At 54.6% G+C, this 22,839-nt stretch overlaps 2 protein-coding genes and 1 long non-coding RNA gene across 4 annotated transcripts in view; 2 read left to right on the forward strand and 1 right to left on the reverse strand.

Moving 5' to 3' along the window:
- LOC141987732 (uncharacterized) overlaps positions 1 to 11,581 on the forward strand; it is a 36,260-nt gene extending 24,679 nt beyond the window's left edge. Inside the window, exons 2-3 of the long non-coding RNA XR_012639611.1 lie at positions 9,447 to 9,599; positions 11,538 to 11,581. This is a non-coding gene — a long non-coding RNA (uncharacterized LOC141987732). The remainder of the gene's footprint in view (positions 1 to 9,446; positions 9,600 to 11,537) is intronic.
- Positions 11,582 to 13,725: 2,144 nt separating this feature from the next.
- Positions 13,726 to 15,082, forward strand: LOC141987735 (olfactory receptor 5V1-like). The gene has a single exon (XM_074953435.1). It carries the CDS (start codon positions 13,726 to 13,728, stop codon positions 14,680 to 14,682), a length of 957 nt encoding a protein of 318 aa, XP_074809536.1. The 3' UTR covers positions 14,683 to 15,082.
- A 3,207-nt stretch (positions 15,083 to 18,289) lies between these two features.
- HCLS1 (hematopoietic cell-specific Lyn substrate 1) overlaps positions 18,290 to 22,839 on the reverse strand; it is a 52,801-nt gene continuing 48,251 nt past the window's right edge. For both annotated transcript variants that reach the window (XM_074953457.1, XM_074953449.1), the window contains 3 exons: positions 21,991 to 22,321; positions 20,357 to 20,428; positions 18,290 to 18,529 (listed from right to left, as the gene is read on the reverse strand). In XM_074953457.1, coding sequence (XP_074809558.1) covers positions 18,393 to 18,529; positions 20,357 to 20,428; positions 21,991 to 22,321 — 540 coding nt within the window. In that variant the 3' untranslated portion in view covers positions 18,290 to 18,392. The remainder of the gene's footprint in view (positions 18,530 to 20,356; positions 20,429 to 21,990; positions 22,322 to 22,839) is intronic.

The raw sequence follows: 22,839 nt of genomic DNA on the forward strand, positions 1-22,839 counted from the left end.
CTATGTCCCAGCACTGGGCTCAGAGCTACCACTGCTCAGCTCTCTGTGGGAGCGAGATCACTAGCCTCAAGGACCCATAAGAGAGCCCTCCCCACAAGAGAGGCATGGGTGCACACACATCATAGAATCATAGAATATCAGGGTTGGAAGGGACCTCAGGAGGTCATCTAGTCCAACCCCCTGCTCAAAGCAGGACCAATCCCCAATTAAATCATCCCAGCCAGAGCTTTGTCAAGCCTGACCTTAAAAACTTCTAAGGAAGGAGATTCTACCACCTCCCTAGGTAACGCATTCCAGTGTTTCACCACCCTCCTAGTGAAAAAGTTTTTCCTAATATCCAACCTAAACCTCCCCCACTGCAACTTGAGACCATTACTCCTTGTCCTGTCATCTTCTACCACTGAGAATAGTCTAGAACCTCCTCTTTGGAACCACCTCTCAGGTAGTTGAAAGCAGCTATCAAATCCCCCCTCATTCTTCTCTTCTGCAGACTAAACAATCCCAGTTCCCTCCGCCTCTCCTCATAAGTCATGTGTTCCAGACCCCTAATCATTTTTGTTGCCCTTCGCTGGACTCTCTCCAATTTATCCACATCCTTCTTCTAGTGTGGGGCCCAAAACTGGACACAGTACTCCAGATGAGGCCTCACCAATGTCGAATAGAGGGGAACGATCACGTCCCTCGATCTGCTCGCTATGCCCCTACTTATACATCCCAAAATGCCATTGGCCTTCTTGGCACAAAGGGCACACTGTTGACTCAGCACCCCTCCCCACAGAAAATTAGAGCTTTTTTCCCTCCTGTCTCTTAGACCCCTTCAGGCTCCGGTGCCTGATGCCAGTCCCACCAAGTGATCCCAGGCAGAGTCGTGCAGATCCTTTGTCCCTTCATTGCCCACCAGCGTCAGTAGCATTTTATTGACTTCAAACTCGAACCTTAACGGTATTTAACGACAATCACCAAACCGCCACCGACAACTGGCCCATTTGATCACTGCTCCCTGCCTGGCAAAAGATGGCAACAGCGATCCCCAGACCAATGGACCCCTGCCCAGTGCCAGGCCTCTCCTCTCCCATTTCACCAAGTGGTGTCAGTGGTGAGCTCCCTGCACCCGAAGCAGAGCACCAAGTTGGCATTTAACAGGACTCTTCCTAAAGCATACCAACTCTTGTCATGGATGGGAGCCCCGAGGGGAAAGGGAACAAGGTAGATAGAGGGGGATTGTAATGAACACAGGGTCACAAGCGGAGTGTGAGGATGATGCAGAGGTAAGTACAGCAGGATCTGAAGGGCAGTAGGTGTGTGGATGAGCTGGGTGTGAGGATGACGGAGGGGTAATTACAGCAGGATCTGAAGGGCAGTAGGGTCAGGAGCTCGGTGGGAGGATGACGGAGGGGTAGGTACAGCAGGATCTGAAGGGCAGTAGGGTCAGGAGCTGGGTGTGAGGATGACGCAGGGGGAGGTACAGCAGGATCTGAAGGGCAGTAGGGTCAGGAGCTGGGTGTGAGGATGACGAAGGGGTAAGTACAGCAGGATCTGAAGGGCAGTAGGGTCAGGATCTGGGTGTGAAGATGATGGAGGGGTAAGTACAGCAGGATCTCAAGGGCAGTAGGGTCAGGAGCTGGGTGTGAGGATGATGCAGGGGGAGGTACAGCAGGATCTGAAGGGCAGTAGGGTCAGGAGCTGGGTGTGAGGATGACGGAGGGGTAGGTACAGCAGGATCTGAAGGGCAGTAGGGTCAGGAGCTGGGTGTGAGGATGATGCAGGGGTAGGTACAGCAGGATCTGAAGGGCAGTAGGGTCAGGAGCTCGGTGTGAGGATGACGGAGGGGTAAGTACAGCAGGATCAAAGGGCAGTAGGGTCAGGAGCTGGGTGTGAGAATGATACAGGGGGAGGTACAGGAGGATCTGAAGGGCAGTAGGGTCAGGAGCTGGGAGTGAGGATGATGGAGGGGTAGGTACAGCAGGATCTGAAGGGCAGTAGGGTCAGGAGTTGGGTGTGAAGATGATGGAGGGGTAGGTACAGCAGGATCTGAAGGGCAGTAGGGTCAGGAGCTGGGTGTGAGGATGATACGGGGGAGGTACAGCAGGATCTGAAGGGCAGTAGGGTCAGGAGCTGGGTGTGAGGATGATGCAGGGGGAGGTACAGCAGGATCTGAAGGGCAGTAGGGTCAGGAGCTGGGTGTGAGGATGATGCAGGGGGAGGTACAGCAGGATGTGAAGGGCAGTAGGGTCAGGAGCTGGGTGTGAGGATGACGGAGGGGTAGGTACAGCAGGATCTGAAGGGCAGTAGGGTCAGGATCTGGGTGTGAAGATGATGGAGGGGTAGGTACAGCAGGATCTGAAGGGCAGTAGGGTCAGGAGCTGGGTGTGAGGATGATGAAGGGGTAGGTACAGCAGGATCTGAAGGGCAGTAGGGTCAGGAGTTGGGTGTGAAGATGATGGAGGGGGAGGTACAGAAGGATCTGAAGGGCAGTAGGGTCAGGAGCTGGGTGTGAGGATGATGCAGGGGGAGGTACAGAAGGATCTGAAGGGCAGTAGGGTCAGGAGCTGGGTGTGAGGATGATGCAGGGGGAGGTACAGCAGGATCTGAAGGGCAGTAGGGTCAGGAGCTGGGTGTGAGGATGACGCAGGGGGAGGTACAGCAGGATGTGAAGGGCAGTAGGGTCAGGAGCTGGGTGTGAGGATGACGGAGGGGTAGGTACAGCAGGATCTGAAGGGCAGTAGGGTCAGGAGCTGGGTGTGAGGATGATACGGGGGAGGTACAGCAGGATCTGAAGGGCAGTAGGGTCAGGAGCTGGGTGTGAGAATGATGCAGGGGGAGGTACAGCAGGATCTGAAGGGCAGTAGGGTCAGGAGCTGGGTGTGAGGAAGATGGAGGGGTAGGTACAGCAGGATCTGAAGGGCAGTAGGGTGAGGATCTGGGTGTGAAGATGATGGAGGGGTAGGTACAGCAGGATCTGAAGGGCAGTAGGGTCAGGAGCTGGGTGTGAGGATGATGGAGGGGTAGGTACAGCAGGATCTGAAGGGCAGTAGGGTCAGGATCTGGGTGTGAAGATGATGGAGGGGGAGGTACAGCAGGATCTGAAGGGCAGTAGAGTCAGGAGCTGGGTGTGAGGATGATGGAGGGGGAGGTACAGCAGGATCTGAAGGGCAGTAGAGTCAGGAGCTGGGTGTGAGGATGACGCAGGGGGAGGTACAGCAGGATCTGAAGGGCAGTAGAGTCAGGAGCTGGGTGTGAGGATGACGCAGGGGGAGGTACAGCAGGATCTGAAGGGCAGTAGGGTCAGGAGCTGGGTGTGAGGATGACGCAGGGGGAGGTACAGCAGGATCTGAAGGGCAGTAGGTTCAGGAGCTGGGTGTGAGAATGATGCAGGGGGAGGTACAGCAGGATCTGAAGGGCAGTAGGGTCAGGAGCTCGGTGTGAGGATGACGCAGGGGGAGGTACAGCAGGATCTGAAGGGCAGTAGGGTCAGGAGCTGGGTGTGAGGATGATGCAGGGGGAGGTACAGCAGGATCTGAAGGGCAGTAGGGTCAGGAGCTGGGTGTGAGGATGACGGAGGGGTAGGTACAGCAGGATCTGAAGGGCAGTAGGGTCAGGATCTGGGTGTGAAGATGATGGAGGGGTAGGTACAGCAGGATCTGAAGGGCAGTAGGGTCAGGAGCTGGGTGTGAGGATGATGAAGGGGTAGGTACAGCAGGATCTGAAGGGCAGTAGGGTCAGGAGCTGGGTGTGAGGATGACGAAGGGGTAAGTACAGCAGGATCTGAAGGGCAGTAGGGTCAGGAGTTGGGTGTGAAGATGATGGAGGGGGAGGTACAGCAGGATCTGAAGGGCAGTAGGGTCAGGAGCTGGGTGTGAGGATGATGCAGGGGGAGGTACAGAAGGATCTGAAGGGCAGTAGGTTCAGGAGCTGGGTGTGAGGATGACGCAGGGGGAGGTACAGCAGGATCTGAAGGGCAGTAGATTCAGGAGCTGGGTGTGAGGATGATGCAGGGGGAGGTACAGCAGGACCTGAAGGGCAGTAGGGTCAGGAGCTGGGTGTGAGGATGACGCAGGGGGAGGTACAGCAGGATCTGAAGGGCAGTAGGGTCAGGAGCTGGGTGTGAGGATGACACAGGGGGAGGTACAGCAGGATCTGAAGGGCAGTAGGGTCAGGAGCTGGGTGTGAGGATGACGGAGGGGTAGGTACAGCAGGATCTGAAGGGCAGTAGGGTCAGGAGCTGGGTGTGAGGATGATACGGGGGAGGTACAGCAGGGTCTGAAGGGCAGTAGGGTCAGGAGCTGGGTGTGAGGATGATGCAGGGGGAGGTACAGCAGGATCTGAAGGGCAGTAGGGTCAGGAGCTGGGTGTGAGGATGACGGAGGGGTAGGTACAGCAGGATCTGAAGGGCAGTAGGGTCAGGATCTGGGTGTGAAGATGATGGAGGGGTAGGTACAGCAGGATCTGAAGGGCAGTAGGGTCAGGAGCTGGGTGTGAGGATGACGGAGGGGGAGGTACAGCAGGATCTGAAGGGCAGTAGGGTCAGGAGCTGGGTGTGAGGATGATGCAGGGGGAGGTACAGCAGGATCTGAAGGGCAGTAGGGTCAGGAGCTGGGTGTGAGGATGATGGAGGGGTAGGTACAGCAGGATCTGAAGGGCAGTAGGGTCAGGAGATGGGTGTGAAGATGACGAAGGGGTAAGTACAGCAGGATCTGAAGGGCAGTAGGGTCAGGAGCTGGGTGTGAGGATGACGCAGGGGGAGGTACAGCAGGATCTGAAGGGCAGTAGGGTCAGGAGCTGGGTGTGAGGATGACGAAGGGGTAAGTACAGCAGGATCTGAAGGGCAGTAGGGTCAGGAGCTGGGTGTGAGGATGATGCAGGGGGAGGTACAGAAGGATCTGAAGGGCAGTAGGGTCAGGAGCTGGGTGTGAGGATGATGCAGGGGGAGGTACAGAAGGATCTGAAGGGCAGTAGGGTCAGGAGCTGGGTGTGAGGATGACGGAGGGGTAGGTACAGCAGGACCTGAAGGGCAGTAGGGTCAGGAGCTGGGTGTGAGGATGATGGAGGGGTAGGTACAGCAGGACCTGAAGGGCAGTAGGGTCAGGAGCTGGGTGTGAGGATGATGCAGGGGTAGGTACAGCAGGATCTGAAGGGCAGTAGGGTCAGGAGCTGGGTGTGAGGGTGACGGAGGGGTAGGTACAGCAGGATCTGAAGGGCAGTAGGGTCAGGAGCTGGGTGTGAGGATGATGCAGGGGGAGGTACAGCAGGATCTGAAGGGCAGTAGGGTCAGGAGCTGGGTGTGAGGATGATGCAGGGGGAGGTACAGCAGGATCTGAAGGGCAGTAGGGTCAGGAGCTGGGTGTGAGGATGACGGAGGGGTAGGTACAGCAGGATCTGAAGGGCAGTAGGGTCAGGAGCTGGGTGTGAGGATGATGCAGGGGGAGGTACAGCAGGACCTGAAGGGCAGTAGGGTCAGGAGCTGGGTGTGAGGATGATGGAGGGGTAGGTACAGCAGGATCTGAAGGGCAGTAGGGTCAGGAGCTGGGTGTGAGGATGATGCAGGAGGAGGTACAGAAGGATCTGAAGGGCAGTAGGGTCAGGATCTGGGTGTGAGGATGACGCAGGGGGAGGTACAGCAGGATCTGAAGGGCAGTAGGGTCAGGAGCTGGGTGTGAGGATGACGGAGGGGTAAGTACAGCAGGATCTGAAGGGCAGTAGGGTCAGGAGCTGGGTGTGAGGATGACGCAGGGGTAGGTACAGCAGGATCTGAAGGGCAGTAGAGTCAGGAGCTGGGTGTGAGGATGACGCAGGGGGAGGTACAGCAGGATCTGAAGGGCAGTAGATTCAGGAGCTGGGTGTGAGGATGATGCAGGGGGAGGTACAGCAGGACCTGAAGGGCAGTAGGGTCAGGAGCTGGGTGTGAGGATGATGAAGGGGTAGGTACAGCAGGATCTGAAGGGCAGTAGGGTCAGGAGCTGGGTGTGAGGATGACGCAGGGGGAGGTACAGCAGGATCTGAAGGGCAGTAGGTTCAGGAGCTGGGTGTGAGAATGATGCAGGGGGAGGTACAGCAGGATCTGAAGGGCAGTAGGGTCAGGAGCTCGGTGTGAGGATGACGCAGGGGGAGGTACAGCAGGATCTGAAGGGCAGTAGGGTCAGGAGCTGGGTGTGAGGATGATGCAGGGGGAGGTACAGCAGGATCTGAAGGGCAGTAGGGTCAGGAGCTGGGTGTGAGGATGACGGAGGGGTAGGTACAGCAGGATCTGAAGGGCAGTAGGGTCAGGATCTGGGTGTGAAGATGATGGAGGGGTAGGTACAGCAGGATCTGAAGGGCAGTAGGGTCAGGAGCTGGGTGTGAGGATGATGAAGGGGTAGGTACAGCAGGATCTGAAGGGCAGTAGGGTCAGGAGCTGGGTGTGAGGATGACGAAGGGGTAAGTACAGCAGGATCTGAAGGGCAGTAGGGTCAGGAGTTGGGTGTGAAGATGATGGAGGGGGAGGTACAGCAGGATCTGAAGGGCAGTAGGGTCAGGAGCTGGGTGTGAGGATGATGCAGGGGGAGGTACAGAAGGATCTGAAGGGCAGTAGGTTCAGGAGCTGGGTGTGAGGATGACGCAGGGGGAGGTACAGCAGGATCTGAAGGGCAGTAGATTCAGGAGCTGGGTGTGAGGATGATGCAGGGGGAGGTACAGCAGGACCTGAAGGGCAGTAGGGTCAGGAGCTGGGTGTGAGGATGACGCAGGGGGAGGTACAGCAGGATCTGAAGGGCAGTAGGGTCAGGAGCTGGGTGTGAGGATGACGAAGGGGTAAGTACAGCAGGATCTGAAGGGCAGTAGGGTCAGGAGCTGGGTGTGAGGATGATACGGGGGAGGTACAGCAGGGTCTGAAGGGCAGTAGGGTCAGGAGCTGGGTGTGAGGATGATGCAGGGGGAGGTACAGCAGGATCTGAAGGGCAGTAGGGTCAGGAGCTGGGTGTGAGGATGACGGAGGGGTAGGTACAGCAGGATCTGAAGGGCAGTAGGGTCAGGATCTGGGTGTGAAGATGATGGAGGGGTAGGTACAGCAGGATCTGAAGGGCAGTAGGGTCAGGAGCTGGGTGTGAGGATGACGGAGGGGGAGGTACAGCAGGATCTGAAGGGCAGTAGGGTCAGGAGCTGGGTGTGAGGATGATGCAGGGGGAGGTACAGCAGGATCTGAAGGGCAGTAGGGTCAGGAGCTGGGTGTGAGGATGATGGAGGGGTAGGTACAGCAGGATCTGAAGGGCAGTAGGGTCAGGAGATGGGTGTGAAGATGACGAAGGGGTAAGTACAGCAGGATCTGAAGGGCAGTAGGGTCAGGAGCTGGGTGTGAGGATGACGCAGGGGGAGGTACAGCAGGATCTGAAGGGCAGTAGGGTCAGGAGCTGGGTGTGAGGATGACGAAGGGGTAAGTACAGCAGGATCTGAAGGGCAGTAGGGTCAGGAGCTGGGTGTGAGGATGATGCAGGGGGAGGTACAGAAGGATCTGAAGGGCAGTAGGGTCAGGAGCTGGGTGTGAGGATGATGCAGGGGGAGGTACAGAAGGATCTGAAGGGCAGTAGGGTCAGGAGCTGGGTGTGAGGATGATGCAGGGGGAGGTACAGAAGGATCTGAAGGGCAGTAGGGTCAGGAGCTGGGTGTGAGGATGACGGAGGGGTAGGTACAGCAGGACCTGAAGGGCAGTAGGGTCAGGAGCTGGGTGTGAGGATGATGGAGGGGTAGGTACAGCAGGACCTGAAGGGCAGTAGGGTCAGGAGCTGGGTGTGAGGATGATGCAGGGGGAGGTACAGCAGGATCTGAAGGGCAGTAGGGTCAGGAGCTGGGTGTGAGGGTGACGGAGGGGTAGGTACAGCAGGATCTGAAGGGCAGTAGGGTCAGGAGCTGGGTGTGAGGATGATGCAGGGGGAGGTACAGCAGGATCTGAAGGGCAGTAGGGTCAGGAGCTGGGTGTGAGGATGATGCAGGGGGAGGTACAGCAGGATCTGAAGGGCAGTAGGGTCAGGAGCTGGGTGTGAGGATGACGGAGGGGTAGGTACAGCAGGATCTGAAGGGCAGTAGGGTCAGGAGCTGGGTGTGAGGATGATGCAGGGGGAGGTACAGCAGGACCTGAAGGGCAGTAGGGTCAGGAGCTGGGTGTGAGGATGATGGAGGGGTAGGTACAGCAGGATCTGAAGGGCAGTAGGGTCAGGAGCTGGGTGTGAGGATGATGCAGGAGGAGGTACAGAAGGATCTGAAGGGCAGTAGGGTCAGGATCTGGGTGTGAGGATGACGCAGGGGGAGGTACAGCAGGATCTGAAGGGCAGTAGGGTCAGGAGCTGGGTGTGAGGATGACGGAGGGGTAAGTACAGCAGGATCTGAAGGGCAGTAGGGTCAGGAGCTGGGTGTGAGGATGACGCAGGGGTAGGTACAGCAGGATCTGAAGGGCAGTAGAGTCAGGAGCTGGGTGTGAGGATGACGCAGGGGGAGGTACAGCAGGATCTGAAGGGCAGTAGATTCAGGAGCTGGGTGTGAGGATGATGCAGGGGGAGGTACAGCAGGACCTGAAGGGCAGTAGGGTCAGGAGCTGGGTGTGAGGATGATGCAGGGGGAGGTACAGCAGGATCTGAAGGGCAGTAGGGTCAGGAGCTGGGTGTGAGGATGATGCAGGGGGAGGTACAGCAGGATGTGAAGGGCAGTAGGGTCAGGAGCTGGGTGTGAGGATGACGCAGGGCTAGGTACAGCAGGATCTGAAGGGCAGTAGGGTCAGGAGCTGGGTGTGAGGATGACGAAGGGGTAAGTACAGCAGGATCTGAAGGGCAGTAGGGTCAGGAGCTGGGTGTGAGGATGACGAAGGGGTAAGTACAGCAGGATCTGAAGGGCAGTAGGGTCAGGAGCTGGGTGTGAGGATGATGCAGGGGGAGGTACAGCAGGACCTGAAGGGCAGTAGGGTCAGGAGCTGGGTGTGAGGATGATGGAGGGGGAGGTACAGCAGTATCTGAAGGGCAGTAGGGTCAGGAGCTGGGTGTAAGGGCGAGTGTTTGGGTGAGGTAGATAAGGCAGGATCCTGGGTCTAAGTTACAGGGGGTGCAAAAGAGTGGAGTGAAGTGCGAGGGTTAAGATGTGCAGCAAAGCCCTTTGGCTGGTGTTACACAGTAGTGGCTTAGGGTTGGGTGATCCTGGGCTGGGAAGGGCCAGTAAAGTCCATGTTCTGGGTTTCAACAGCCAGCTTAGCTCCAGTACCAACAGCCAAGAAGCCCCATGCGGGTGGAGTGGGAAGAGGAGTGTTTTTTCTGGGCTTTGTTCCTGTCATTAGCGATGAGCCACCTTTGAGAATCTGTCCCCCCGGGCTCCCTCACCCAGGGTTAAATACCATACCCTCCAGGCAGCCCCAGCCTCAGACCCAGGGAGCAGACAGGTTCCTCCTCAGGCAGGTGAGACACAGGCATTTCCATGATCTTTCCTCTTCACAGAGCATTTGATGTAAGTGTGAGCTGCCATCCCACCAACTCCCAATGGCAGAGGTTCAGCAAGGGCCCAGCTAGAGCTAATGACTTCCCCTCCTCTCCGCCATGCCCGTGTGGCTCCAGCCTGAGCAATGGACCCAGCGACAGGACACCCTGCTGGTAAGTCGCTCTGCAGCCTTTGCTCTGGGCTCTAACACTCACTGAAACCCAGGGATGAAGGAGCTGAAAGCCAGTCCCAGCCCCTTCCCCATGGGGCTGTCAGCCAGTGAGCCTGCTGCTTCTGCTGCATGGAGAGAAAGGGTCAGAGAGTTACTGATTATTTAGCGAAGTTAGATGTGTTCAAGTCCACAGAGCCTGATGAAATTCGGCCTGCGGTATTTAAGGAAGTAGCTGAAACAATGTCAGGATCATTAGCAATTATCTTTGAAAACTCGTGGAGGACAGGTGAGATCCCCGAAGATGGGCAAATATAGCACTTATCTGCAAAAAGGGGGAACAAAGAGGCCGCAGGGAATTATAGACCAGCCAGCCTATCTTCACTATGTGGAAAGATACTGGAACAAAGCACCTAGAAAAAAACAGTGGTATAAGGACTAGCCAGCATTGATGTGTCCAGAACACAGCATGCCAGACCAACCTGATTTTCTTCTTCAGCGGGGTTACAGAACTGGTGGAGGGGGGAAGCAGTAGACCTGCTGTGTCTTGGGTTGAGTAAGGGTTTTGACATAGTCCCAAAGGACACTCTAAAAAGCAAACTAGGGAAATGCATTCTGGATTAAGTTACTCTAAGGGGGGTATACAGCGTTGCTGTAGCTGGGCTTAATCTGCAGCAAGGGAGATTTAGGTTAGACATTAGGAAAAGCTTCCTAACTCTAGGGTGGCTAAGCTCTGGAAAAAGTCTTTCAAAGGAGGTTGGAGAATCCCTGTCACTGGAGGGTTTTAAGAGCAGGTTGGACAAACACCTGTCAGGGACGGTCTAGGGTTACTTGGTCCTGTCCCAGTGCAGGGGGCTGGACTTGATGCCTCTTGAAGTCCCTTCCAGCCTGACATTTCTATGATTCCTGGGGTGTGTGGGAAAGAGGGGTGGGGTGCGGGAGCTGGAGTCCAGTAGGGCATCTCCCCAAAGAAGAGTTGACAGGCGTGGAAGGGAAATGTCTGTGCCAGTGGAACATTGCAGAGCAAAGCGATTCTCTGTCCAAGCCCCATGGGAGCAAAGCTGCTGCAGGGTCCCTAGTGGTAGGGTTCACGGTTTCTCAGGGAAGGGCAGCTGCTCTCTCCCAGCACAGAGGGTGAATTCACCCCGAGCAGAAGTTCAGCCCTAGGCCTAGGCAGCATTTCCCCTACCCAGAGCACCCAGCACCTTGGTGAAACTGTGAAGCTTTAGGAACGTGACCAGACAGCTGTGCCAAACCTCTGACCATGCAGCTAGCGCCACAGCTGGGCCAGGGGTGGGACGTTACCCACGAGTAGTAAGGAGAGAGACCTTGCTCTTCTCTGCCAGAATCTCCTCCCGTGTGGCTGCCTGTCCTGTAACTCCAGCATTTTCTTTAAAAATAGGGAAATCAAAAGTAAAAAGAACCTTAACACAAAATTAAGACAGTGTCATGGTTTCCACAGCAACATTAATTCGGTCACGGAACCGGACTCTGCAGTTTCTCTCCTGTTTCTGGGCTGCTGTTGTAATAACAACCTTGGTTTCTGACTGGACCCTCACACACACTGCACTAGTTCAGGCTCCAACTGAGGCTATATCTACTCTAGCCCTTTTGTCGGTGTAACTTACGTTGCTCAGGGGCGTGAAAAAACACCCCCCTCAGCGATGTAAGTTTCACCGACAGAAGTGCCGGTGTTGACAGCGCTATGTCGGCGGGAGATGCTCTCCCACCTACATTGCTACCGCCGCTCGTTGGGGGTGGTTTAATTATGTCGACGGGAGAGCTCGCTCCCGTTGGCCAAGAGTGGCTATGGGAGCGATCGGCTGCTTCGGTACAGCTGTGCCACTGTAAGCTCGCTAGTGTAGACATGGCCCTCGCCTGTTCCTCCCAGTGTCTCTAGGTTATGAGAGGGAAGCTGTTCACTTTCTTTTCAACCCTACAGATCTCAACCTTGAAGCTGTTCAGAGGAAAAGACAAGAAACCCAGAATGAAACAACAACTCCACAGCAGGAAGTTCTTCTGAACCCCATCAGTCAGAGGCTGGCTCTTGCCCTGAGTGGGAGACTTTACAGCCCTTATAATTGTGTTACTCTATTTCACGTGGCTCTGAATGCTCTCGTTATCTGTATGCACGTGGGATCCTTCTCTGATTCCTACTGAGCTTTCAATCTATTGCACTCAGTTGCCTTGTGTGCTCCTGAGCGTGGTGCACTGAGGGCTGTGCTGGATTGCAAGCTGTAACCTGGAGTGGGTGAGTTTTCTGGTTCTGCTTGCAGGCTAGCAGCTCTGTGGTGACATTTCTGGGAGCCGCAGTCAGTCTAGACAGAGGTGGGGCATTGTCTCTCTCTGGCTTAGGGAGCAGCTTATTTCCTGTCTGATTTTTGGTTCTTGTGTGTAATTGTTCTGAATTCTAATTCTATGCTGCAGCCTTTCAGCAAGATTATTTATATTTGTACCTAAACCTGTCTGTGTGTATGCTGTGAACGTAACAGAGAAATCAGCTCTTGTGAGAGAGGGTAAACAGAAGCAACCGCTCTACTCTCTCCCTTTCATTATTTTGTAGCCCATGATCATATCTCCTCTAATTTGTTTCCTCTCTAAACTAAACAGTATCAATCTTTTAACACTCCCTTCAAATGGATATTTTCTGGGTTTCTATCACACATTTAAAAAGTGCCTCTGTTTTTGCTATATCTTGTCTACGATAGGGTGACCAGAACAGAACCCAGTATATCAGGTGAGTTGGTCCACTGAGATACATAACAGCACAATCAGTTTCCATATTAGTTTTTATCCCATTCCTTATGCATGCTAACATGTTATTTGCTCTGTAGATTGTAACAGCAGAAGGGGTCATTAAATCATCTAGTCTGACCTCCTGTATATCACAGACCACCCACACACATATCCAGCCCCTACACATTAAACCCAGCAACCGAAATTAGACCAAAGGATTATAGCCCATAGTTGCTCCTGTATTGAATGTAACAACTTGTGTTTGGCTAAAGCACATCTTCCAGAAAGGTCTCCAGCCTGGGTTTGAAGACAAAAATATGGCAAATCCACCACTTCTCTTGGCAGTTTGTTCCAATGGTCAATCACTCTCATTGTTAAAAATTGGAGCCTTATTTTTAATTTGAATTTGTCTGGCTTTAATTTCCAGCCATTGGTTCTTGTTACACCTTTCTCCGCCAGCTGCCCTTTACTAGCACTATTTCCCCACACAAAAGGTACTCACACATGTCAATCAAGGGAGCTCTTAACCTTGTTTTTGGTAAGCTAAACAAATCAAGCTCCTGAGTCCCTTAGTGCAAGCCAATTTCATTCCAGCCCTCAAATGATTGTTGAGCCCTTTCACTGATCTAGAGCAATCTTGATTGCTTGGTAAATGGGAAAGCTTAATATGGCCAAATGTAAGGTCATGCACTTAGGAACAAAGAATGTAGCACCCACATGGGGGACAAATATTTGACTACAGATGACTCTTTAATCTAGCAGGCCAAGGCATATCAAGAGCCAATGGCTGAAATAGCTGAAGCTAGACAAATTAACGGGCTGTCAGCTCAGGCAGGGCACTGGCCTACCATGCACGCCTCCCTGCATACGTGCCCTGCACAATGTGGTCCCGATCCTGACTAGGAACCTGATCATTCTGAGCCTGTCAGGGCTCAGGAAGGACAAAACTAAAGGAGGATTGTGGGGGTGGAAGCTCCTGACAGACCCAAGGTATGTCTACATTGCAGTTAGACACCCATGGCTGACCCCATGCCAGCTGACTCAGGCTCGCGGGGCTGTTTCATTGCTGTGCAGACCTTCCTGCACAGGCTGCAGCCTGAGCTCTGGGACCCTCCCACCTCACAGGGGCCTAGAGCCCAGGGCTCTAGCCTGAGCCTGGACGTCTACACTGCAGTGAAACAGCCCCACAGCCCGAGCCCTGCAAACACAAGTCAGCTGGCAGCAGCCAGCCCCAGCTGTCTAACCGCAGTGTAGACATACCCTAAGTGTCCAGCCCTTCTGCATGTGAAATTGCAGGCGTGCTGCTGAAGATGGTTTAGCTCTGAATTCCTGACTCACTCCCAGTCTCTTCTCTCTTCCTGTCCCTCTCCCCACAGACAAACTTTACCGGCCCCATGAAACAGGAGAATCAGACACAGGTGACAGAGTTCATCTTCCTGGGCTTCTCCAGCCTTCCCCATGGCCAGGCCTTCCTCTTCCTGGTGTTTCTAGAGCTCTACCTTGTCACCCTGGTGGGGAATTCCATGATATTCACCCTCATCCAGCTGGATTCCCACCTTCACAGCCCCATGTACTTTTTCCTCAGCCACTTATCCTGCTTGGATATTTGCTTCTCGTCAGTCACAGTCCCCAAGATCCTGGTGAACTTTCTGTGTGAGCAGGAGACCATCTCCTACTGCGAGTGCATGGCCCAGATGTTCTTCCTGATGTCATGCGCGGGAGCCGAGTGCGCACTCCGAGCTGTCATGGCCTATGACCGATACGCAGCCATCTGCAACCCCCTGCGCTACACTGACATCATGAGCCGGAGGGTGTGCTTCCCACTCGCCATGGGGTCCTGGCTCTGGGGTCTCCTGGACTCAGCCATACACACCTTCATGGCCTCCAGCTTATCCTTCTGTGGCGCCAACCAGCTTCACCACCTCTTCTGTGATGTCCCTCCCCTGCTGAAGATCGCCTGCAGTGACACCTATGTCAATGAGCTCACACTCCATTTGGCTAGTATCTTCATGGGCCTGAGCCCATTTCTGCTCATCATCATCTCCTACCTCTACATCCTGGCAGCCATCCTCAGGATCCGCTCCAACACAGGAAGGCGCAAGGCCTTCTCCACCTGTGCCGCACACCTCATCGTGGTCACCATATACTTTGGGATGGCCAATCTCAACTACAATCGCCCCAGTGCAGGCTACTCCATGGGGGTGGACACCCTGGTCTCCACGCTGTACTGCATCGTCACCCCCATGCTGAACCCCCTCATCTACAGCCTCCGCAACCAGGAAGTGAAGGGGGCCCTGAGGAAGGCTCTAGGGAGCCAGAGGAGGGAATATTCTTCCCCAGGCAGGCAGTGAGGTCCCGGCTGAGGTGAGAGCTGGGAGGTGACTCCTGCTCTGCTCTGACTGTAATGGCTCCTCCCCACTTCCAAGGGAAATGGCTTGTTAGACTTGGCAGCTGTGTAAGGAGCCAGGGTATGGGGCAGAGGGACTCCTTTCACAGCTACCATTGTTAGCAAGGCTCTCTGCCATGTCTCTGAAGCTAAATGGCTCGACCTATGTCCTGCACAAAGCCCCTAGATTCTGCAAAACTGATGTAGTAGACAGGAACCACTAGAGTAGCATCAGATCAATAAAAGCCGTCATGTGAAATAATTCAATCAGCAAAAATCCCCTCTCCTCCCACACACACACACTATCGATTATCATAATATTCAAGTTATTTTAGGCTGCTCCATAATTTTCAGATTTCAAGGTACTGCAGAGATTTGTATTGAAAATGCAGAACTACACTGTGGGAGCTGGGTGTCTGAGCCACAAGGGAGGCAGTTTGGGACGGGGATAAACACATTCACTGGGTTTCCATACAACCCTAAAAGCTAGAAACATAATTGTTCAAATGTTGGTATTCTGGGCAGCAGGGGCTGGGCTATTGCAGGGCAGGCATGATCGTTTCACACTTTTTGCAGGGTGAAGCAGCATCACCGATCGCTCCCTTTCCCTCCCCTCCTCTCCCTGGCAGATGGGTGCTGGAAGGGTGCTTCCCTCTGCAGGGCATCCAAGGCGGGAAGAGGAATGGGGAGGAGGGGTTGGGGGAGTAGAGCCTAGGAAGCTTCCTCCATGAGAGACCTCCCAACTCCTAGCGCTCCCCCGACACCACTTCCTCCCTGGCTAGCTGCCAATAGGGTGCACCCCATAGCCGCTTCTGGAAAGAATGTTTACGTAACCTGGTGGTGGGGTTTGCCCCTTGGCACCAGCTGCGTTACAGGCGCCTCCCACGCATCTACAGCAATTTTCATAGATCCCATTTGATTGAATGTATTTGCACTCCCCTGCCCCAGAAGAACAGACGTGCTCCCGCATCACTGGGCCCTGTCCGCCAGAGCCTCTAGAGAAGCGGTAGTGAAACATTAAACTGTATTACACTGTTCAGCCACTAGGCGACAACCTAAAAAGAAAAGGCGTATTTGTGGCACCTTAGAGACTAACAAATTTATCAGAGCATAAGCTTTTGTGACCTACAACTCACTTCATCGGATGCAACACCCTGTATCAAATATTTTCTAAGCTAACCTGTCACTGCATTGACTGAGCTCATGATGAGCAGATCTGGAGTGCCTCTGGTACAGATGCAAGCTCTGCAGCCCGTCCGTACCTGGTACAGGAACATGACAGATTGGGACACCATGCAGATGACACAAGAAATAAATAGCAAATGTTTCCAAGAGCCCAGACGTTCCTGAGGAGAGGGGACAGGACAAATTACTGCAGAGAAACTGCTCCAAAATAAATCACACAATTGCGTTCCTGTAGTGGGCTGTGTCTTGACAGAGTGCTGGTAGCTCTGTGCTAGCTGGCTCGGTGCCCAACAACGAACAGGGACCTTATGCTACTCCCAAGGGGCTTGAGTCATCCATATCTGTGAAGCTCCCGGAGACCCTCAGCTAAGAGGTGCTGGCACAAGTGGACTGAGCGCTGATAGCCAAGGACTTTGCTGCTTGTTGCTGAAGCTACCATCCATGTGCTCTGATTTGTTTACAGCTTAGACTGTGCTACGTAGCTGCTCAGCTGTTATTAAACAGACCCGGAGTTGGGTTACTACTACTCTGATGGTATTTAAATGGCTCTAAAGTAGCAGTTAGCAAATCCTAGCCTCGGGATTGTGGTCTAGCTCAGCAGCTGCCAGGAGGTGGTTGGTGTGAGGTACCTGAGTCTGTTTGCTCTTTAACAGAGGGGCTTGTATTGGATTTCTCTTGTATACGCTTAAAAGAAATTGGACACACATTACCCCTACCCTACTCCAGTTCAGTCCGTTCCCTGCACCCTGTTGTGCAGTAGGCTTGGGGCAAGCTGTGTGAGTTGCCCAGATCTCTCTCATGTAACAGGCCAACCCCAGGGTGGGCACACTGCAGACGTACTGTAATAAATCCCAATAAAGGCTCCCAGAAGTGGTGCATCTGCTGTGGTCACTGGGGTTGGTAGGTGGGCTCCAAAGGGGTTGGAAGGATGAGGCACAGGAATGGAAGGCCTCAAGGAGGCCAGACTTAGGCCCTGACTCAGTTTTACATTGCTTCCAATGGGCGTAAGGAGCTCAGGGCTTGGTGCCAAGGGCCACATTAGCCCTGGCTCTTGCCAATGGGACACAATGCGGCCCCCCGCCACACACACACACTGCATACACATAAGGCTCAGGAACATATGCTAATCATAGTGAGGAGCTGGGGAGGGGGTAGGTGGGGCCATGGCCCTAGGGTGACCAGATGTCCCGATAGTATCGGCACAGTCCTGATATTAGATCCACAGATTTAAGGCCAATTCTCTGGTCTGACCTCCTGCCTAATGCAGACCAGAGAATTTCACCCAGTGATTCCTGTCTCCAGGCCAAAAACTTGTGGTTGAACTAGACCGACTCAGAGAGAACTCCAAGCTTGATTCAAAGACTCCAACTGATGGACAATTTACTACATCCCTGGGCCCATGTCCCAGTGGTTAATTACACTCACTCTAGACAGAAAAAGAGTTTCTTTTCCAAGTAGAAATGTTCCACTGCCCCTGTGCATTAGCTCTTGTTCTGCCTGTGTCTGCCCCATTAATCGTCCCTCTGGTATCACCTTCTAGCTCACGCTCAAGTCACCTCTCAACCTACGCTAACGAGGTAAGGTCCTTTAATGTCTCACTCTACGGCCTGTTTCCCAGACCTCGGCTCATGCTTCTCTGAACCCCCTCTAATGTTTCCAATACCCTTTTCAAAGGCTTGACCCCAGAACTGGGACGCGGTATCCAGCCATGGTTTCACTGGACAGAGGAACAAAAGGCAGGAAGTCTTAGGCTTTAGCAAGACTCTCCTTTATTGTCTGCCTCTGCACAGGCATCTCTCATTTAATGGAGCAGCATAGTACAGCCAAAGTCACACTTTCAACACAGGAGAACTTGGTACGATTAGTGAAGGCGAAAGGTTCCCAGTTCCCCGCCCTGGAGGCTGAAGTCCTGTTTATCCCCAGGCAGCAAAAGCTCAAGCCTCCCCCTCCTATTTGCTGTTGTGCCTTACCCTGGCCTGAGCTGAACCCCTCAGAGTGTTACAAGGACTTTGTTCCTCATGGCATAGTCTGCTCTTGGCCTCTGGGACGGCTGCCATCCATGGGACAGTTTCTGTTACACAGATATAGGTGCACCCGGAACTGAGCTAAGCCCCCCACACAGGTAAGAGAGGCCAGCACATGCAGAAGACTTTGCTGATTACTAGTCAGGGGTTGATCTTAAATGAGAACCTAGAGGGAAAGGTCCCGTATCCCATTCCCCACTCCCCTGAGGCAGCCAGTGCTCCCACCCTGGGGCTGGATTGGAACCAGCAGCTCCAAGAGGGGAAAGACCCCATGCCCCATTCTTTACTCACCCCCCACCCCATTCCCACATGGGCCAGGCTGCCCCCCAGGATCCTATTTGTCATTTCTTATTAATTTCTCTCTCACGCTGGCAAGCCGGGCTGAGCTGAGCTGCTCCCTGGCTACACATAAAGCGCTGAAGCAGTAAGAGGCAGCAGCCCAGAGGGGTTCGGGCAATGGCAGGTCTCACTGAAGTAGCTTCACATAATTAGCTGGAAAGAGGCCAACTCTGCCATGGCAGCACCCCCGCCACCAGCCCTCATCCACTATCTCGATGTGAGTGATGGTGTCATTGGGGTCAAAGGAAATTTCATCGTCACCTTCTGCAAAAATGAAAGCGGAAAATGAGGCACAATGCAATTTGCTCCTGGGGGCAAAGACACCTTGGGATGGGCGGGGGGCAAAAATTACCCCAATGGGGAGTACAGCAGAGGCCACCACCACATCCTGGCAGGCCTCTCCTCCTCTCCACTTACATCCCACACCAGTGGTTCCCCCCACCTCCCCTTCCTCAGTGTCCCATCCCAGCATAGGACCATAGGAATTGACCGACTGGATCAGACCCACAGCCCACCTAGTCTGGAATCAGGATCTGTCAGTGGCTGGTACCAAATGCCTCAGAGGAGTGCACAAGAACAGGGCAGGGGTATTTTGCCCCCACATTAGGTCTCATTCTGGTCTCTAACGGTACATCTACACTGCAATCAAAGACCTGCAGCAAAGCAATGGCTGGCCAAGTCAGCTGACTCGGGCTCACGGGGCTCGGGCTGGTGGGCTAAAAATTGCAGTTTATAGGTTCAGCCTTGAGCAAAGGGGGTGGATCTCAGAGCCCAGTATCCAGCCCCAGACCAAATGTCTACACTGCAATATTTAGGCCCACCGCCTGAGCCCTGCTAACCTGAGTCAACTGACCCGCGCTCTGAGACTCGGTGCCACACGTCTTTGATTGCAGTGTGACGAGTGTTGTCAACACTCCTGGTTACGCTGGGAGTCTCCCGGAATCGGGCTCTATCTCTGGAGGGTACTGAAGGCAAACCAGGAGACTTTAGGCCGCTAAAAGTCCGGCAGCGCAGTGGGGGTAAGGCAGGGTCCTACCTACCCTGGCTCTGCGCCACTCCCAGAAGCAGCCAGCACATCCCTGCGGTGGGGCAGGGAGCTCTGCATGCTTCCCACGCCCCGAATGCCAACTCTACAGCTTCCATTGGCCAGGAACTGCAGCCAATGGGAGCTGTGGGGGTGGTGCCTGCAGGCGGGGGTAATACAGGGATGTGCTTGCCGCTTCCGGGAGCGGCGCATGGAGGGGGCAGCGCGCAGAACGCCCTGGTCCTGCTTACTTCGGGCAGCTCCCAGTCAGCAGTGCAGCGGGGCTAAGGCAGGCTTTGCGCCCGCAGCTCCCATTGGCTGCAGTTCCTGGCCAATAGGAGCTGTGGAGTCGGTGCTCAGGGCACGGGCAGCGTGTGGAGCCCCCTGACCCCCCCACCCCAGGGGCTGCAGGGACGTGCCGGCCACTTCCGGGAGCGGCGCGGGGCCAGGGCAGGCACCGAGCCTGCCTTAGCCCCACTGCACCGCCGATTGGGAGCCGCCCAAAGTAAGCGCTGCCTGGCTGAAGCCTGCACCCCTCATCTCTTCCTGTACCCCAACCCCCTGCCCCAGCCCAGAGCCCACTCCTGCACCCAAACTCCCTCCCAAAACTTGCACCCTGCATCCCCTCCTGCACCCCTATCCCCAGCTCCAGGCTCAGCCCAGAGCCTCCTCCCACATTCCAAACCCCTCAGCCCCAGTCCAGAGCCCACACCCCAACCCCCTGCCCCAGCCCCATGAAGGTGAGTGAGGGACGGAGGGAGGAGGGATGGAGTGAGTGGGGCGGGGCCTCGGAGAAGGGGCAGGGGCAGGGGCGGGGCCTCAGGGCCAGGCAAGAGTATTTGGGATTGTGTGATTTGACGGTTGGCAACCTTAAGTGTAACGTACCCTCATAGCTAGAGTCTGGCTTAGGCCTTGAAGCATGAGGTTAAAATTGCATTGTTATTCAGGCAGAACCTTCAGCCCTTCTCCTTCCCCTGCCTGCCATCCAGGATAACCCCTCCCACATGTTCCCATGCAGGCAGATCACCTCCTTCCCTCTACTCCCCAGGCCAAACAGACAGACTCACCTCCTTGGTAATCGTACAGAGCCACAGCAGAAATCCCAGCATCATCTGCCTCGTACACATTCTCAGATACTCCTGCAGGAAAACACCAGGGGGCAGCTCAGGAGGAGGCAGCCCCAAACCATGCACAGACCCTGCCAGGTTTACAGGGGTGATCTCCCTTCCCCTTCTGAGCCTCAGGCCCCATCACTGGGGAAAGGTCTCATCCCTTCTCAGAGTGGCTGTTGTCTCTGCGGAAAAGGGCCAGACCAGACAGAGCACTCACTGCACCTCTCGGTCCTTAGCCAGGGCACAAGATGGATGCACTGGCTGACACTTACCACAAGGTAGTCAGGCACCCAGCTCTCACTAAGTGGGAGAGAGAAGTGCCTTACAATGCAATGCACAAAAGCCAGCACGTTAGGCGTGAAGTCAGCTAAGCTAGCCACTCGTAGTAGCCTTGCCCTGGGCCATGCACTGTGTGGTACTCGCTCAAGGGGAGAGTCCTAGTTGCTGCCAAAGAGAGAGGGTCCAGGTGCTTGGCCAAAAGCAGGCTAGGACACAGCCCAGCAGGGCCAAAGAGGTGTAGCCAGACTCTCTTTCACTTGGGCTCCCAGGCCCAGGCAGAGTGCTCAGTGTTCAGCTCTGAGATGCAGCTTTGTTCGCCACCTCCCACAGCAAGTGTCTATGTGCTCCACTCTGGTGCCTCTCCCGGTGCCCAGAACCGGCTCCATGGGCTGGCAGGATGCAGGGCTCTTCTCAGTTGTTTCCTTCTGTGCAGGTGCAGGGCCAGCACCGGGCACTGTGTCCTGCAGGTGCTGGGAACCGACAAGGTGGGCAGGAAGATGCTAGTAATTTTGGTTTGTTAAAATGAGCCTCTTCCACTGTATCAAATTGATCTTTTGCCATCTGCAACTAAACAGAACCACCCCACGCCCCATCATCCCTTCTCAGCCGCTGGGACACTGGGTTAAAAGCTAACAGGGGGATTTGGCTGCACACTCCTAGCAGGTATGAAAACCTCAGCCACAGACCAGACAGAATGCCCTGTGAGTCACAAGGGAGCGTGTGCCACTCAGCTCCTCTCACTCAGAATGCCCTGCTGGAAGCCACTCCCTTTAAAACCAGCTGGTATCAACTCTGAAGGCCTCACACCAGGAGGGCGCAGGCTCTAAATCACTTAGACATTTGTAGGTCAACATCAGTTCTTTGAACTGCAGCTGGAAATGAACCAAATCAGCAGAGACTTTGGGGCATGGCTGGAAATCACTCCCTGCAAAACACAGCACTATGCACCAGAGCACACTACATTGTCCCATCCTCGGGCGAGCCCACCCTAGCCCCTCTTGAGCAGGTGAGTCTATTGCTGGCCCAGGACTAATTGCGCTAGTCTCAGAACTTAGAGTAGGGCAGTGCTTTGCTTACCCCCCACCCCCACCCCATCACCATTTCTCCCACCTGGAGGAGCAAAGCAGGCTGCCCCCAGCAAGGCTCCCCACGGTGTCTGGGGAGGACAATCACTGCAGAGCAACATGGTGCTGAGTTCCTCTCTGGTGTTTTTATGGCACCACAGTGCCTGCCTGGCCTGGCTCTGAAATGCAGACAGACACCTGCATCCCTAGAGTCATGCCCCAGGAGCTCATTCCCCTGTCACTCACCAGAGCAGGGAATGTTACTGATGCTGCTGGATGCACTCTCTGGGGGGATCTCCTCATAGTCCTCACTCGTATCGACACCCTCATCGCAGATGGCCTCCGGCTCCCTGGAGGGCTCCAGCAGCTCCTCATAGTCTCTGTCCACGTCAGCACCATCGTTATAGTCTGAGGGCTCTGGCAGCTCCTCATAGTCCCCTTGCAGATCCACGCTGTCGGCATAGATGGCCTCCTCCCCATGCGACTCCTCATGCAGCTTGCTGGAGCCTTCGCCCAGGTCTGAGGGCCGCGGTGGCAGTGCAGGGGGCTGTTCCTCATCCTGTGTGTCTGCCTCTTGCTGTGCAGTGAGGGAAGAATGGGAAACTAACCCATGTCAAGTATAAACTGTAGGGCAGGGACTCGACCTGCGTATGTCTGTGCATTGCTCAGTATTAAGGGGTCTGATCCCTGACAGGGGTGCTATGTGCTACCTGCATACTGATGATGCCCATCACCGGAAGGGTTTTAAAGGAAACATCCCAATAAGAGATTTAAGCAGCTGCCCAAGAACTGTGCAGAGCCACAGAACTTGAGCTTTACCTGGCAGGTGCCAATCTCACCATTGGCAAAACTGCTGTTTGTAAGCTAGTCCCAAGGGAAGGGAGCCGCTGGAAACCGCAAACCAGCTGAAACCCTGTGGTTTAAAAATGGCTGAGCCAGTTTAAACCAAATGCTGATAAAAAACAACACACACACTTCCCGGCTACAGCAAGGCAATTTGGGGCAAGTGCTGTCAGTATTGTGTGTCTTTTCCAGAGGCTAGACAAGCGATACCATAGCACATTTAAATGGTAACAGGAAACATGCCCTGATTAC

Source organism: Natator depressus, chromosome 1 (assembly GCF_965152275.1).
Source record: "Natator depressus isolate rNatDep1 chromosome 1, rNatDep2.hap1, whole genome shotgun sequence".
Taxonomy (NCBI): domain Eukaryota; kingdom Metazoa; phylum Chordata; order Testudines; family Cheloniidae; genus Natator; species Natator depressus.